The sequence below is a fragment of the Podarcis muralis genome, chromosome 3, assembly GCF_964188315.1.
Source record: "Podarcis muralis chromosome 3, rPodMur119.hap1.1, whole genome shotgun sequence".
In the NCBI taxonomy this organism is placed as follows: domain Eukaryota; kingdom Metazoa; phylum Chordata; class Lepidosauria; order Squamata; family Lacertidae; genus Podarcis; species Podarcis muralis.
The window spans coordinates 56812447-56830773 of NC_135657.1; the positions used below are offsets into that span (position 1 = coordinate 56812447).

Here is an 18327-nt window from a genome sequence, read left to right on the forward strand (position 1 = left end):
GAAATCATGGTCACTTTATTGCTATGAAATATTTGCTCCTAGCTCTTTGAGTTGCATACTGTTAGTGACAGGAAAGATTTTAAGCAGGAAATACAACTATTACTGATAGCAGATGAATTGACTTGATAAGCCACATCTGCTAAGTACACAACTTTTGCTGAACATAGTTGCTTAAATTAGTTTACATGTTTGTGATTCCTTTGAGACATCTTCCAAAGAAAGAATCAGCTATCTCCCAAATAAAGAATTGGTTACTGATACAACAATTTCAGACTTTGAGGAGAGCACTTTGAATGGAAATGTACCTATTTGGATCCCAATGTCAGGGGAAGGAGATTAATTTTTGGAATGTTACTGTCAAAGTTGGAAGTCATAGCATTTGCACAGCAGCACCGCTATAAAAGTGGAAGGGATGATGGGATAACCTGCACATATTGTGCAGAACAGGTGCACATGGCAATGCAATCAGCCCTGAAGACTAAAATGTTATTGCAGGGCTAGCAAGGGGTCATGTGTGGGAACGGCTGAGAAACAAACTATCAAAACCTGAGTCCAACGTACTACCCAAATACTGTGCTCCTCAAGTTTATTTTCAATATGAGAGGGACCTTGCAAAGTGCAGTTTGTGATGTGGCACAGCAGGCTGCTTCTGTTCAGAAAAGAGAAGAAGTCTAAAATTGTACCCAACTCTTTGGATCCTGGCCCATATTACCAGGGCAAAAGTGCAGAATTACAATGTGAGATATATATTTGGAGTACACTTTTTATACTTTTTCTAATACGATTATTTCATCTACCATATCCACTGCGTTTGAAGCAAAGTCTTTTGTTAAAAGTTTTGTGGCTATTGTTTAGCAGAGCCCAAATAGGAGGCAGGGCAAAGTAAGACTTGCTAATACAGTATTTCATTCAAAATGGTTTCAGATTTAGAACTAGCCAGGCCATTTCCCCTCTAAAGTTTTGTTATTGTTCTACAGTGGCCTTCAAGTGGAAACATATGCTTATTTAACTGTCATATCATATAGCATCAATCACAATTTTTTATGAAAGCGATTTTACTGGGCAAAACCTGCATTATGAGACTTTGAAAGTTATACTTGTTGCACCAAGTTTAACTTGCAGGATTAGACTTCTGTACCTTTGATTATAGTTGATTGATGTAGAAATGTCAGCAACGCTGCAATTTCAGGGTCCTAAATCACATATTAATAGTGTAATACTAGAAACGTTTACTCAGAATTAGATCCCATTTAGTGGAATGAGAAGTTCTTTCCAGTGTTATGGGTTTGCAGGGGGCAAGGATCCCTAAAATTCCTGGGTGCCAAGTTCTCCTCATAGTTTCTGAAATTAGTAAATGTGGGGTTTGACCAGCGGATTTAGCAAGGCCTTAAAAAGGCAGTTTCCTCAGGAGATTGCCTTAGAGAGGTGCTATGAAAGAACAAAGGTGATGGCAATAGAAGATTTGAGAGGGGAAAGTTGCAAGGGAAACGGGGGGTGTGGTGTCACCACAGGAAAAAAGTGTCTTTTTGCAAGAGGCTTTTGAAACAGAGGTTGTCAAGGGGACACTGGGGATGATGTAATGGATGGAGGAGTTGTGTTTGGCAAGGGGTTCTGGGGAAAAGGAGCAGGAAGTGGAGGAGGAAGTCTCCATGAAGGGACTGAAGGGCGGCAGCCATATTGGCTGGCTGGAGCGGGCTGTTACAGAGGCACGGGGAAGCTGCTTAGGATGCATCTGAGTCCAGTGCTGTGCTGCTGGGAAGGACAAGCCCCACTTGCTGTGAATGCCCTCTCCATCTGAACTCAGGTGTAAATATGCATAAATAAGCAGTATTTAGAAGACACTGCAGACACCCTGGGTGAGCACCTGGAATCATGCTACCACTCAGCAGAGATTGTGGGTGGCGTGGAACTCTAGTTATGTAAGTACTCGGTATAAGGCTGCATATACACAAAGCCATTTGTAGCACAAAAATTAAGTTTTCCTCAATCCCAAATTGTTGATGATCGTCCTGAACATGGTGCTTCAATCTAGAGCCATCTGCCATCCACACAGGTGGCTATGCTTACTTGAAAGCTTTTCCCTTGAGTAGGTTATCCATGCCTCCCCCCCCCTGCACATGCCCCAGGTGAATGAAGAAATAATAATAATAATAATAATAATAATAATAATAATAATTTATTTATTTATACCCTGCCCATCTGGCTGAGTTTCCCCAGCCACTCTGGGCGGCTTCCAATCAAGTGCTAAAAACAATACAGCATTAAATATTAAAAACTTCCCTAAACGGGGAAAGAAAGAAGTAGTGATGGCGATGTTAGTGTATATACCCACCCAGAACGTAATAGGGCAGCTGTGGACACTCCCCAACCCCATTGCCAGGGCTGCCTACATCTGTTTTAACCTGTTTTCAAATGGACATACTGCAGGGTAATGCAGAATCAATCTGAAGTAAATTTCTATTCTTTAAATGAAACCGGTTTCTCAAGTACTTTTCAGTGGCAAAAAATATGCAGTCGAACTAGATTGTGCATAGAATAAAATGCTGTGTGTATGCAACCTGTCACTTTCCTCCTTATTAGAGATTTCAGTTTACAAAACAACATATAAACACAAGCTAAGTTCATATGAATTTATTGTACCCCAACCAGCGTGAGCATATATTGTTCAAAAAGTTTTTTTAATTGCTTTTTTTATGCACAGGTTCAAAATCTTTTGATAGTTAAAATCTGTGAGACATTGCAAAAACTGCCAGATCTTTTGAAACAATTTATAAAGGCCCATCCATCAGATAGCAGTGTTTGTGTGCCTAGCTGTTGTTAACCTCTAGGTGTGGTAGTGTATCTTCCGGTAACATGCACATCTGCAAATAGGAAAGGATGAAAGTTCTGTGGAACTGGGGCAAGGCAGACCTGTGGGGAGAAAAGAGAAAAGATCAGACGCAAAGTACTTTTCCAACTATGCAGTATTCTACTAGTATTTGGGTCTCTCTCCCCCGCCCCCCCAGCAGTGTGTTGTTTCGGCAAGGGTTAGGAAACATATTGAAAAAATATTCGGAACAGCACAAATAAAATACAAAGTTACTGGCACAGAACTAAGTTTACAGCTTTATGTCTAGAAAGAGCAATGGAATAATTTAGAGCAATTTTGGACACTATCAAGTGACACATTATTTTTAGATTTTAATACTGTGGGTTTTGACCCAAATGCAGTAAAATATATTCTCTAAACTTGGATGTACCATGCAAAGTGCCATCAGGACCAGACACTATAAACTAGGATTGGCATATAATTTCAGGGAGAAGATATTGTAATGGAGACGGTATTGTTGCCTACTTTTATGAGGTAGAATGAAGTGTTATAAATGCTGAAGATCCTTTCAACTAGAACCAAACATACTTCAAAAATATTCCCAACTTCTTGATATGCCATAATCAATATAAGAATTCTTTATTGGCAAAAATACTGTTTTCCCTGCACGTTACCTATTTATCCCAATATTAGATCCATACCTGCTTTTAAATCAGATGATTAATGTAATGTGCAGCTAGCAATTGCAGATTTAATGAGCGCATTTCCCACATGTTATGAATGATGCCACCTCTTTTCAGCAAGGAGTTGTTTTGTTACTTTATCGGTGCGACATCTGCATGACATCTGTTTCATTTTGGTACCAGAGGCTCCTGCTATCTACTCAAATACTCAACCAGAGAAAGTTCTATGAATAAATCCCAAACTCCCTTCTGCCTACCCTTGAACTAGCCCAATTTAAAATGCAAATTAAGAAAACTAGGAGAAGCAACCCCTGTTAATCTAACATATGCTATTGCCCAGTGTGGGATTTTTGAGGATGAGAAAGTGCAATTTTTCAAAACCACTCAATGAGTCAATTGCCAGAGGTTCCTAACTGAGCATGAAAACTTGTAACTCCATTAAGATGGGGGAAACAGTGGGTCTGGCTGGATCACTAGGATGTCTGTGAGGGAAGAAGACGGAACAGGGAAAGTCAATTACTCCCAGCAACAAATCTTCTGCTGCATAGGCTAGATACACATTAGTGGCTTAAAATGCAGCAAGGCCATTTCCCCCCCACTGTGTTTCATGTGGAATTTGCACACTATTCTACACACACACCAGAGAGGGGTTGGGGATGCCTTCACCCAATGCACATTAACTGTTTGGTTTTCATGCACCTATACCTCCCTCCTAATCATTAAGCTGTTATCTGTGCCTGGCACTGTCATCCATATACAGTATGTGCAAAGGCTGTCTCAATAGTACACACCTCAGCTAAAATGCATCGTGAATGTGGCTGAAGTTTTACTTCCTGATTGAAGTTGATTTGAGAGAAAACGTTTCAAGCAGCAGTATTTCTCAAGAAACTACAGGATAGTTCTGCATTGTGGGCAACGTTGGGCGTACATGGATTCAAAAACCAGAGGTGGGAGTGCATTGGGGCCAGAGAAAATAGTAATGTGTACAGAGCCATTTCCCTGTGTGGAGTGGAAAGGCTTGAAAGCCAATTTAGCTGGGAAGAGAGATGCCCAGTTCTGTGTTGGTTCAGTGAAGAAATATTGAAAGGAGAATTCCCGGATGCAAGAGGCAAATTTGGGGCAAGAATTCTTTGGTGAGAGAACCCTAGCAGAAATTTAAAATCACGAAATAGGCAGCAAGTACAGTCTGTTAGACCTTTAAAATATGCCCTTTACAGTGAATTCCAAAGTTTCTCTCTTACCCAGCATAGAAAAAGACCACACATTTGGTAAATTAAAAAATTATTTACTTACAAACTCTTCAAAGGTCAGGTTCAGGCGCTTCTGAAAGTTGCACAGGCAGTAAAACTTAGCTTAATTACAAAAGGTTGAAAGTTCCTAAATTATTGGTATGGGAATTCAAGAGTGACCTATGCTAAGCCTCGCAGGACAGCTTATTCTGTGGTATTATCCCCTTCATGCATTCATTAGACTTAAGCATGCTGGTTATATGAGACTTGTTATCCCACATTCTGAAGGTCAAGCCACATCCTAGTCTTCCCACTCCAACTCAGGTCAAGTTCACATGCTACCTGGGCTGTTTCAAAACAGTGTCACAAACTCAGACACTACTACTTATTTGGACCTTGCCCTTCACAGTTCTGTTAGAGAACCAGCTACTGAACTGTTGAGGGTGGGGAAAAACAACTTTTATTTCAGAAATCTAACCTGACCCCATCCAATGTTCATAGGAGAAGAAAGAACGCTCAGCTTCAGCTGCCGGTTGCCCTGGGACTTGAGAACAGAAGAGAAGCACCCTGTGGCTTCTGCCATCAGCCAGGTGACTGGGTTGTTTGTGTTTAGGGGTTGTGCATATGGATCTGTGTGTATTTATTATAATCTGTTGTAAGCTACTCTGAGGATCATTCAGTCAAAAGGGTGGAGGAGATACAGAATCTTCTGAATTAGTAAAATAAATAAAAAATCTGAACATATGGAAAGCTTAGTGACCACTGCTGTATGAGAAGAGATAAGGCCCCCAAGAGCTAGAAGAATCCAGTGTTTTAATGTGAGGAAAGGCTTCAGCACCATCAGCGTTATCTTTATGGTAGTGATGTTTGTTTTTTAAAGGAGTGTGGGTGTGGGTGCAGAGGGAAATCAATCCGTACTCCAGAAGCAAGGGAAATGGAAAGTAAGTTGCATTTGTGTATTGTAGGAGTTGATTCTGAATCTCCAACAGGTTCAGGCCATAGGAACATTGCTAAATATAGCAACCACTTTACTGAATGATGAGCCAACAGTTTTGCAAGATAATAGAAATACAGCTAGCTTCCTTTTTGCCATCCAAAATTCTTGCCTGCAATGCACAAAACGTATCTCATTCATTATCTTGTCTCCCAGAGCCCTTGGCTCGGTCTGCTTGTTCTACTTGTTACAGTTACAAGAACTAAGTAAATTTAAATCCCAGGGATCGTGTACTGTACATACACAGTGAAAAGAGCACATCGTTGTCCTTTTGGGGTGTGGGGGAGGGTGGTGAAAGCTGGGCTTCCTCCAAAGGGCACTTCTACATATCTTGCTACAATTAGACTATTTGGAGCCAAGCAATGTGGAGCCTTAACTAATTTCAGCATTCACTTCTGCTAAATTATTTATGACGCTTTCCATGCAGGCTCTGGCTTTTTAAAAAAGCCACACACACGCCTAATGCTCTATGTTAGGTTCCATGTGAAAATAAAGGACTAATTCTGCACCCAGTGTCCAACTAGTACAGTAGTTTAAAACACAGTAACTGATGCTTAAGCCAAGCATTTGATACATTCAAAGAGACCAGAATGGAATTTCTGCCATGTACAGAGCTACTAAATCATGTTCATTAATGATGAGAATGCTTAATGTTTTCACATAAGCAGCTGAAACAACATTAGAAACATTTAATAAAAATACAGCCAGCCACTCCTATCAAAAACTCAGACACCTCAAGTATAAAACAATGAAGATTTTAAAAACAGAGAAAGTCCCTCTGTTTTGCAACTGCAAAGTCAGCATTATACATCTATTGAAACTGTTTACAGGGGGAATCTTCAGCCTGAACTTTGTAAAAGTGAAAATACAGAAAGGTAAAATAGATGGTTTGATAGTTTCTTTTTCTTTTCTTTTCTTTTTTGAAAAATTACAGTGGACCAATGCATCTCAGACTTTTAAGAGTGGGGCCAACCTGTAAACTTATTCAGTCCTTTTTGGGCCAGTTTTAATCTAACGCTGCACATTGCTGGCTTAAAATGCAGCTAAGTTCTTCTTTGTCTCAGTTTGGATCAAAGCTGGTTTGGGGAGAACACTGTTGAATAAGAAATCACTGAATAGATACAGGATAGATATGGATTGTGGTTAATGCCATGCAAAACCAGCTGTGGGGAGCACGCTGTATGCAGACTAAATGGGAGTGTGTACACAGCCTGACACCACCTTTCAAGCCATACCTCTCTCTATAACAGGAAGCACAAGAAGATCACACCTGTAGTTAGCTATGAATCTTTTGTTTTTCTGTGTAAATATAGATATAGGCAACATGTATTTGAGTTGAATTAAAGCATAATTAGGGAGGGAGGGAGGGAGGGAGGGAGACTTTAAGTCATCACACTAACACATCACATCACACTGACAAGAATGGTGTGCTGTGAGCCTCGTAAAAGTCCCTCAAAATGTGTGTGTGTGTGTGTTGTGCAACCCACCCAGAAATACATTGTTACCCACGGTTTGAGAAGCTCTTCAGTAGGCAAAGTAAAGAGCAAAACACACAGGTTTTTGGAAATTAGAGAACAAATAACTTCACTGATCAGTGGGTTGCCAAAATCAACAGCCGCAGAAACAGGGAATACAGAGGGAGAGTTGTCACTGAATTCTATCCAAACGAAGAAAGGGAATTTTGTAGGTTCTTGTTTGGGTACTACATTTTAAAAATAATAATAGTTCAAGGATTGGGGGAGTTTTAATAAGAGTCGATCTAGACATGATGTGTGAGATCCATGCATCAAGAATCTCCCACATTTAAAAAGCTAAAAGGAGCCAGAAAGGAAAACCATGGTGCCAAGGGAGGAGTTTTCAGAGGTTTTAGCACAATCCTATGCATATTTATGCAGGGACGCGGGTGGCGCGCAGGGACGCGGGTGGCGCTGTGGGTAAAACCTCAGTGCCTAGGACTTGCCAATCGTATGGTCGGCGGTTCGAATCCCCGCGGCGGGGTGAGCTCCCGTCTTTCAGTCCCAGCTCCTGCCCACCTAGCAGTTCGAAAGCACCCTTAAGTGCAAGTAGATAAATAGGTACCGCTTTATAGCGGAAAGGTAAACGGCATTTCCGTGTGCTGCGCTGGTGCCGGCTCGCCAGAGCAGCTTCGTCACGCTGGCCATGTGACCCGGAAGTGTCTCCGGACAGCGCTGGCCCCCGTCCTCTTGAGTGAGATGGGCACACAACCCTAGAGTCGGACACGACTGGCCTGTACGGGCAGGGGTACCTTTATGCATATTTATCTACTGGGGCTTATATAGGTTATGTAGAATTATAGGCCAAAATCATTGACCACCTGAAAGATATAGGTACCATTATGATTTCCCTGGCTAAACAAACACACTGGTACCTCGGGTTAAGTACTTACCGTACTTCGTTCCGGAGGTCCATTCTTAACCTGAAACTTTTCTTAACCTGAAGCACCACTTTAGCTAATGGGGCCTCCCACTGCCGCCGTGCCACTGGAGCACAATTTCTGTTCTCATCCTGAAGCAAAGTTCTTAACCCGAGGTAATATTTCTGGGTTAGCAGAGTCTGTAACCTGAAGCGTATGTAACCTGAAGGTACCGCTGTAGCTGATTTGGGAGAGGGCAATTTATATTGGGAAAACAGTGCAGCCCCAAACTGACCCTTACCCCCATACACACATACATACCAGTGGCTGCTTTTAACTTTTAAAAACAATAATAAGATCCTGATCTCAGATGTCCCATAGCTCACCTCACTGCACTCTTAATACAGCTTCCAGACCTTCACTATTTTTGCATGAGATTCAGTCACATCCTGGCAAATTCAGGCTGCACAATCAAAGTTGAATTGGAACTCTTGCAAAGCAAACCTATTTCCTCCAAAGATCAGACTTCTTGCGATGAGGAAAGTGACCAGAAAATGCACTGGAAAGTGTGGGATAGCACTTGCTTTGATGCAATGCGGTCCTTTTTGTTAAAGGGCTTGGCTGGAAGCAACCTAAGAAATGGGGTCCACACACCCCTATGTTGCTGCTGAATTTTGCTTGAGGAAAAAGGTCCAAGAAATCTAGACAGAATAAGAACCTCTCAGGCTAATAGCCAGAGGGGGGATATGCATATCTTTATTCACATATTAGCTGCTTCTCTTCTTATGAAAAACTGATGTAAAATGAAAACTATTCACACACATTATATGCACATATAAAAATTGTGCGCAATTTTTTTATATTTGAGTCCTATATGCTTCATGTTTTATTTTAAAATGTGATCTTTTTAATATGGGCCTTGTGATTTATCGCACTTTTCCAAGCAAGCATAAGCAATTACGGTACTATTTTAAAAAATCCTGCAGGAATGGTAACACAACTCTCCTGTTCATTATCTACAAATCCCATTAAAAAGTACTCCAAACAAGCCTAAGGAGACTCACAAATCATGAAGGGTTGCCATGGGGAGGATAAGAATCTCTTCTTCTCCTTACATAGCACAGTCAAGAGAAGAGATAAAAGTTCAAATGGCAACTCAAATGAGTTTGTCTTGATGTTAGGAAGAAACTTTTTACTATATAAGTAATGCTGAACATTGAAACAGGTCGCCTAAAAATGCAGCGGCTTCTACAACACTGGAGGCATCCAGAATAGTTTAAACTATATATTACACTGAATGCAATTCTGAATCTAATGTTGCAGGTTTTAAAAAAATGCAAATAGCATCAGCTGGGGTGGGGTGGGTTGATAATTAATAGGATCAGAGTAGGTGTGGAAAGGAAAAAGTCCTCCCTGTCCTCTACTGCAATCCTGAGGAAAACATCTCTTCTGAAGCTAGTATTGTTTTGAAGGGAAATTCCCTCATTGGTGTCAGCTTAAACCACATAGGATCAGCCTTTCTCAACCTTGGGTCCCCAGATGTTTTTGGCCTACAACTCCCATCATCCCTGACCACTGGTCCTGTGAGCTAGGGATCATGGGAGTTGTAGGCCAAAAACATCTGGGGACCCAAGGTTGAGAACCACTGGATAGGTAGATATAAATACAAATACTTTATAATGTCACTTTTAATTGGATCCACATTTTTATGGCACCACTTTTCATAGGAGGGATGTGTGTTTATATTTTGTTGTATGTACAGATTACTTTATCTTTTTGTTCCTCTTTGCATTGTAACCAGAGAGTAAACACTGCAAATTACCATACATTAAAAGAAGACCCATAGCAGCTAACATCGTAAGGAAAAATACTGTAGTCAATATCAGAAAAAAACATTCTGTATAACAATTTAGTTAAAAAGTGATTAAAAAATAACAAAGCAGCGTTATTATCTTACATTAATATAAAGAATTCATACACTACAGTGCAGCCAAGCAAACACAAGACGCAGACAGAAGACAAACCTTTCCACAGCCCTAAATGTGCACAGTGCGATACTGCAAAGCTGATTCTCTAAAGCTGCATGTTAAATCTGAAAAGTGAATTAGAAAGCAATTGCTCAGAAACATAAAGTCTTGCAAAATGTTATAGAATGTTTCCAATCTGCAGACCTGGCGTTTAATGATCTGTTTGTATAATCCCTTTATGCCATAAAGCAACAGAACCCTCCATAATTCTAATAGCTTGTCAATTACCTGTTTTTTAAAAAATGCAATGGGTGGGAGAATAATCTAGAAACTTGAATCAATGGTGCTTCCACAGAGGTTGAATGGAGCTATAAATCATACAAAAATTAAGCAACAGTTTCTAGGATAATACTCCAAATTTACCTTGCATTTATTTCCTTGATTGTAACAGGATTTCCCATGTCAATAATATCTCATCTTGGTAAGAAACAGCAGCTTAGTTTGATTGCCTCTGCTTCCATATCCAAGATGTGGATGCAAACTGAGCTTGATGTTGTTCAATAGCATTCTGGGAGACATAATTTATGGCATTATAATGGAATCATAGAGTTGTACAGTTGGAAAGGGCGGCAAGGGTCATTTAGTGCAACCCCCTGCAATGCAGGAATCTTTTGCCCAACATGGGGCTTGAACACATGACCCTGAGATTAAGAGTCTCATGCTCTACTGCAGGGGTCAGCAAACCTTTCCCGCAGTGGTTCGCTCCACTGTCCCTCAGACATATACACACACACACACACACACACACATCACGAATTCCTATGCACACTGCTGGGGGGGCAAGTAGTCCTCCCCATCCAGCCCCAGCCGCCTTCTCGGTTTGCTGCCTGCCTCATTTGCCGAAGGGTTGGCGGTGGTGGTGCGAAACAGGCTTCCTCCCCACCTAGAGAAAGAAGGCGCTGCGCTTACCTTCCCAGGGGCTGCTACCACCACCACTGCTGCTGCTTCTTCTTGTGAAGCAGGTAAGCAGAGTGAGCTCGTCCGCTCCACTCTCTAGCCCACAGGAGCACCAGGCGGGAGGAAGAGGCCAAGCAGTGGCGGCTCTGTCAATCAAATGCCCCTGAGGTAAACCAGGCACGGCATTTGATTGGCAGAGACGTTCCCGTGCTGCGCTGAGGTAAACCAGGCATGGCATTTTACGCCACTCGGCCTCTTCCTCCCGTCGCCATTGCTGGGAGTCTCGGCTTCGCGGTGGGTTCGCGGCGCAGACCGGATTTAGGAGCCAGGTGGGCCTGATCTGGCCCGGGGGCCTTAGTTTGCCAACCCCTGCTCTACCAACTGAGCTATCCCAGGAAACGCTGGCATTGGGTATACAGTATATTGCTAATCAACCAACAACCTATGTCCATTAACTGCTTTGAAGAATTTAGCAGAAAAGCTAAATCTTTCACCCACCACACGGTATTCTTCCATTCAACTTGCAGCTTTATGTACAACATTAACTTCTTCTCCTTCACAAGTATGGCATTATCTTGTCCAGTAGTGCATTTATAAGTATGTATGTATAGTATACTGTTGAGGAGGCCCCAGGTTATTAGTATATGCTGTTAACTGAGAGCATACCTCTGAAACTTGACTACAGAAAATGAATTGCCATTGTTGAATTCCAGCATTTTAGTTTGTTTCCACTCTTCATTTCTTCTGCTCCTTGTTTCAAGTCAGTGGATGGAGCTCCATAAAAGTGGGGGTCACCAAACCAGTGTCCGTGAAGGCCTTCACTGGTACTCTCAAACAGACATTTTATGTAACATAAGTTATTGTCTATTATTTTTAGCGCAAAAGGGGGGAAAATATTTGCGCCATCCCAGACTGTCAGTGTTTTCCGTTTTAGTCTGAAGGGATGAGTATGGATGTACATAGGTAGGACTCCCTCTGTACGATGGTTCAATGTGTTTTTTAAAAATGCATTTTCAGTCATGGCTAGCTAGCTTGCCGGGTCTTTCATCTAGAAACCCCAAGCCATTTAAGTAACAGTTTTTGCTTTCCACACAGTATAGAAAAAAGTGTAACACAATAGCAGAACCCAAAATATCACAAATTATTTTTGCTGTTGAAATCTGGTAATTGTAATGTTGAAAATCTTCAGGTAATGAAATGCACATGTACGCTTTAGAGGAAATCCAAAATAATCTGTGTCACATTAGAATTATCTCACTGATAAGATCACCTTTTCAAACCTTAACTCACACAGCATGCAATGTCTGGATTTAACCACACAATGTTATGCAGGTCACTCATAAACATTTCACTAGAGGGTCCATTTGTACAGGGACCTCCCTGTTCTGTACTCAGCTGTGCTATCGGTACTGAAATGTCAACAGGCCAAACTAGGTCTTTTGAAATTCTGCAAAGCTCCTTGGCCACATATATCTTAACTACAAATCATTACATGTAAAAGTGTAAGTTTTTCTCTTTATATTATTAAAATCCTAATAATGTTGGCTTTGCGGGCAGACAATATACCGCATTTTTCCATATATAAGACTATGGTTTTTTTTTAACCAAAAAATTAGGTTTAAAACTGGGGCTTGTCGTATACACGGGTAGTGCTGAGGGATGTTTTTTTAATTTGGAGTCCCTCAAAATAGGAGGCATCTTATACAAATGGGTGGCTTATAAACGGAAAAATATGGTATTTTGCATTAATTACTCTCTCACTTAGCTCTACTTGGCATACATTATCAAGGTTGCTTTGTGCACAGGGTGAGTTTGTTCACATTTTAACATGTTTAATTCTTATTCTTTTTACTCCACTGCAGCCAAAAAGACTCCCAGAGCAGGTTACATAAGATCTTTTTAAAAGCAAGACAGTCCCTGCCTGGAGGCTGCTTTCTAAAAGTCGCAACACAAAAGGGATTGAGGGGAGGGGAGGGAAACAAGCAGATTCTCATAGTAACCAGCTGTAGTTTACCCCTCACAGAACTATAGTTCCCAGAACACTTACCATATTATAGTACAGTGTCCAGTGTCTTTGGGGCATGGTAGCGGGGATGTGCTTTAAATGCATGGTGTGTATGCACCTTAGGCAGACAGAGACAGCAGCTTCAGGTAGCAAATGCTAAAGGGGGACAAGTTCAAGAAGGACAGTTCAAGAAGGACACTGACAAACTGGAACGTGTCCAGAGGAGGGCAACCAAAATGGTCAAAGGTCTGGAAACGATGCCTTATGAGGAACGGCTAAGGGAGCTGGGCATGTTTAGCCTGGAGAAGAGGAGGTTAAGGGGTGATATGATAGCCATGTTCAAATATATAAAAGGATGCCACATAGAGGAGGGAGAAAGGTTGTTTTCTGCTGCTCCAGAGAAGCGGACACGGAGCAATGGATCCAAACTACAAGAAAGAAGATTCCACCTAAACATTAGGAAGAACTTCCTGACAGTAAGAGCTGTTCGACAGTGGAATTTGCTGCCAAGGAGTGTGGTGGAGTCTCCTTCTGTGGAGGTCTTTAAGCAGAGGCTTGACAACCATATGTCAGGAGTGCTCTGATGGTGTTTCCTGCTTGGCAGGGGGTTGGACTCGATGGCCCTTGTGGTCTATTCCAACTCTATGATTCTATGATTCTATGACAATGGGGAAGTGTTGGATGGTAGAGCTGTGAGTGCCATCATGTGGTGTACTCTATGCCTCCTAAAGTTGTCAGTTCCCCATTATGTGGTGGATACTGTATTGTCACCAGTACTGAAGTTACACTTTCAGTCCAGTTGTCTTCTGTATGTGGAATGGGGTTGGGCATCATGTCACCTCTTGCTTCAGGCAGCAAAATGTCTTAGGCCAGCAAAATGTCTGATTGGCAGTGGATCTCTGAGTGTCAGGCAAAAGACTCAGCACTTAATAACTGAACCTTCTCACTTTCTAGCGACTCTTCTGCCAACTGCCTCTGGGAGAATGACTCAGTCAAAAGTACTTGGAAGGATGGACGAGGTAAAACCTTTTTAATTGGAGATGCTGGAAACTAAACCTGGTCATTCAGAAATGTAACTATGATATTTAGAGGTGAAGTTGCTTACAAAGAATTAAGAAGCTGGCAAAAATAATAAGCATTATTGAATGGGCAGGATAATGCCTGAAGAGTAAAGCATCAACAATAAAATGTAGATGCACTGCCAAATTACAAAAGAGGGTTAGTAAATCTAGGTCTTTATGCTACTCTGAGGCAGCCCAGATTTATTGGGTAGGCGATGGATGTTCCATGAGAAGTCAAACATTTGGTACAAACTGAAACAAGAGCTAATGGAATTTCCCAAGGATATCTTCCATTGGGGAGGTGAAAACCAAAAGCAAAGCTTTTAGACAGAGGGTAATTCCATGGCAGTCACAGAAATCACGAGAAAATACAGAAATAGATTGAGTCTGGGAATTTCAGAATTAGATTCAGTCAGGAGAGATTAAAAAATAAGCCTGGAAGGTAAATTAGATATGATATCACACACACAGAGAAATGTTCGTGTTTTAAACCATAAGATTATTTAGGCTTGTGGAAAGATTGACCAACACATGGAGAAAAGCAGGAGAAAATATGCCTTAAAGACTTTTGCTAGGGATCACTATACAGATGCTGAATAATTAACTTGTTCTCAGGCTCCTACACATGCCATAAGGTACGCTGGGGCCGTGGAATTGCTTGCCAAGTCCTTAAGGCAATCACACTTCATGACACTCCCAAGGAAGATGCCAGATGCTGACGGAATGTTCTGAAGTTCCTATTTCAGCCTATACAAATTTTTCAAATAGTTCTAACTACAGATTTAGGCTGCCAATGTTCATTTATGTACACCATGCAATATAAGCCATGAACCGAATTAGAAATTTCAGATCTTTCTGCTCTTGGAAGTAAAATATAGAATAAAATGTACCCCCCCCAATCCTTTGCTGGTTCTTAAATGAAACCACAAGTGTAGCAAATGCAAAACAATCCTTCAATTATTACAGAGCATCAACAAGTGTTGATGAGTAGTTTAGAGGGATTTTGATGTTCAGTAAGGTATTTGAGTTTAGCAAAGAAAATAAACAGAACTTCTATTAACTACCTTGCGAGTGGGCTAGAAGTACACATTCAATTTGTAGGCAAGGTTAATTATCTCCCTCCATACCAAGTGATTAGTGCCTGCTGCGTCATTTAAAAAAAAAGCCCACCTGATGCTCCTTGGGTATTATATCCCAAATGTCTGAGACGTATTTGTTTACTTAGGGTGAGCAGTCATAAGGTAAGCCTACACAAAGTCCATTATACAACATATGGAGACAGAAAAGGACTTTGTTCCAGTATCTGACATTTGGTTTAATGAGAGTTACTCTCAACTAATTGTGTATAAGATTGTACTTTGTAGTTGAATTGGCCAACTGTTCCATCTCTTGGCTATAATATTTTGATGGTTACCACTTTCTGTCACGCAGAATGATGTTCAGAATCCCACAAAGCCTTTCTATACACACTTGTGATTGAGAGCAAGTGAAAAGATCTGCTAGTGTAAGAAGAAAGGTGTGTTTGACCAAGAGGCAGATACAGATAGGGTTTTTATATTGGGTATATTTTCTTTCATTTTTCTGAGAGAGGCAAATGGACCTTAGTGCCAGCATTACCTATGTATAAAAGGAACTAAAAATAAATACTATTGGGAACAGTCTGTGTTAGAAAAGGAACCTTGATAGACATTCAGATGCAAAGCCTAAGATGTGAAAACTTAAATGTCATCATTCAGATTCCATCTGTGTTCTAGTTTACATCTGTTGTATTTATAGGAAATCATCGGAAATTCAAAATATTTGTTTGCTTATATACGCAAACTAAAAAAAAAGAATAAAATGAAAATATATCCTCAGCTGTGACGTAATCAAAATGACTGACCCTTCTTTGCTAGGTTCTCTTATAGCACATAAATAAGGAACCGACTGTATAGGAACATACACAAACAGAAAAAACAGGTTCAGGCCAGCATACAAAGACACAAAATATGGCAAGCAAAGTACAACAAATGTATTTGTCACAACATACACAATGTATTACAAGGCATACAGTACATGCAAGCGGTACTCCAGAACCATCAAAATGAGTACAGTATTAGAATTTATGATATATTTTCATTATCTTTGACGCAAGGGAGATGGCAGAGCAGCTGTAGCAAACAGGGCTGGAGCCCGGTGATCCCAGTTTCCAAGAGAAACTTCTTATTCAGCTGACAATATAAAAGAAAATGGTAGCAGCCCAAGCCAAGCAATATAGTGTAAACTTTTCCAGACCGTGTGCAGGCTGACTCACCCTGTGAAGTTAACAAGGTCCCACATTGGGTACAAGCAGAGGCAACTACTGCGTGCTGGCTAGCAGAAAACAGAGGGAGCCCACTAGGGGACATTTATGAGTAGAGACTGTGAAACACCCAGGGTTTCTTAAAGAGGTACTACAAGAAACAGCCCAAATCAAAAGAAGTATTCAACCTATGGGGTGTGACTGTATTATGAAGATGTATAAACTTAATTTCTTGTCTCAAGAGTACCTTCTCAGTATTAATTCTGTTGTATGGGTCCCTGTCCTGTAGTATGAGGACTTTCTATTATTTTCTTTCTTTTTTTAAAACCAGGGGAGGGAAATGCACTGTGTGAATATTCAGTTTTGCTTAAAAAAAGTAAATCATTAAGCTGACTCAAATAATAGCCTGGAAAGAAGAAGCACACCTTCCATGAGTAGCACCAGGACATCAAGGGGTAAATAAAACAGGGAAATAGTTGCTGGCTGAGGGCATATTTTTAAGCTGGGGAAAACCCTTTTTCAGCCTGAGGGACACATTGCTTTCCAGGTAACTCTCCAAGGGCACTTTGCTAGTAGTGGGTGGGGCTAGAGGCAAAAGTGGGTGGAGCAACACGTGTAAATTTTACCTTTTATACATGCACTCCACTCTCTCTATCCTCCATCCAGTCAAGCAAGAGGCATTATCAGAGTTCAAGGACAAGTTCCAGCCAGGCAAAAACATATGAGTCAAAAACAGCTCTAGTGAGTTGTTTGGCCTGGGGAGAGTTACAGGGGCCAGATAGACAGGTGTTGGGTGCCAGCGACTGTGGGTGCCCAAGGCTGTGGGGGCCATGCAACGTGCATGGCCCTGGCACCGAAATTTGTGGGTGCCTGGCCCCTTCATGGGGAATTTGGTGGGTCCTCAGGCACCCAGGGCCCCAGGGAGTTGGCAGCTATGACAGGCATAGAGGGCCACATTTGGCTTCCAGGCCGGAGGTTCCCTCCTGCCTTAAGTGAAGAGCTTTATAGACCAAGGAAGTAGTAAGGCAGCAGCAGTAAAAATGCATGTACCTTTTCATCAAGTCTTCTTTCTCTAGTTAGCAGTTAACCATTCAATTTTTCTCCCCCATATTTGAATGTGAAATATTCCCTGGAATCCTTCGCTGCAATATAAATAGATATTCAGCTTTAGCAAAATAGCCAGTAGCTGTAGTGCAGAAAGTCTGTTATTTGGAATTTAGATAAACCCCCAAAGCAAAAATAACTGTGAGGATTTAACCAAGGAGGAATTGGAATCTGACAGTTTAGCCAATCAAAACTCCTGAGTGTTGACATTAGGAAAAGACTTGCATATCCTGTTCTGCAACATGCTTGTATCTCCAGTCAGCAGGAGTCGAATGCAAAGGGATCCATTCATAAAAACCGTTTTCATGCTGCTTGCTCTTGCACTGCGTGCAAAATAACATGTTGCAAGACAATGTGCTGAGCCTGTAAATAGTACCTCCCCTTAATGTTTACAGACCTTTTTTTGTGTGTCTAGAAACTTTGCATTCTTTGCCAGACCCTTGTGAAACTGATACAGTGTGTGTAGTTCTCACTCTCTATCTCCTTAATTTTAAAGAGAGGATGCCACTCAAAGTTAAGGGGGAATGGCTGGGCTATAGAAGAGAGTAGCTTTACATCTGTTTCCCTTCAAACATTTTCTGCCCCCACTTCCCTGTACTTTGAGTGGCATTAATTCTACTTGGCATCCGCTTCTTACCCACAAAGAGAGAGAGAGAGAGAGAGAGAGAGAGAGAGAGAGAGAGAGAGAGAAAGTGAGGAGGTGAATCTGAGTGAGGACGACATAAAGTGTTCCACTCTGTGACTTGGAGTTCCAGAATATTCAATTTTACACCAAGGTCACCAGTACACTACAAAGCAAAAGTTCAAGTATATACTTGGCTCTGCTTCTCTCCCCCCCCCCCCCCTTAAAAAAGAATTGTGCA

The 18327-nt window shown here is 41.3% G+C and overlaps 1 protein-coding gene and 1 long non-coding RNA gene across 4 annotated transcripts in view; one reads left to right on the forward strand and one right to left on the reverse strand.

Moving 5' to 3' along the window:
• Window positions 1–2724: 2724 nt before the first annotated feature.
• Window positions 2725–18327, reverse strand: part of UST (uronyl 2-sulfotransferase) — a 158696-nt gene continuing 143093 nt past the window's right edge. The window contains exon 8 of the mRNA XM_028723633.2: window positions 2725–2910. Within this exon, the coding sequence (XP_028579466.2) occupies window positions 2825–2910 (86 nt within the window). The 3' untranslated portion in view covers window positions 2725–2824. The remainder of the gene's footprint in view (window positions 2911–18327) is intronic.
• Window positions 5220–18327, forward strand: part of LOC144327254 (uncharacterized) — a 63886-nt gene continuing 50778 nt past the window's right edge. For all 3 annotated transcript variants that reach the window (XR_013392220.1, XR_013392222.1, XR_013392221.1), the window contains exons 1-2: window positions 5220–5311; window positions 13973–14037. This is a non-coding gene — a long non-coding RNA (uncharacterized LOC144327254). The remainder of the gene's footprint in view (window positions 5312–13972; window positions 14038–18327) is intronic.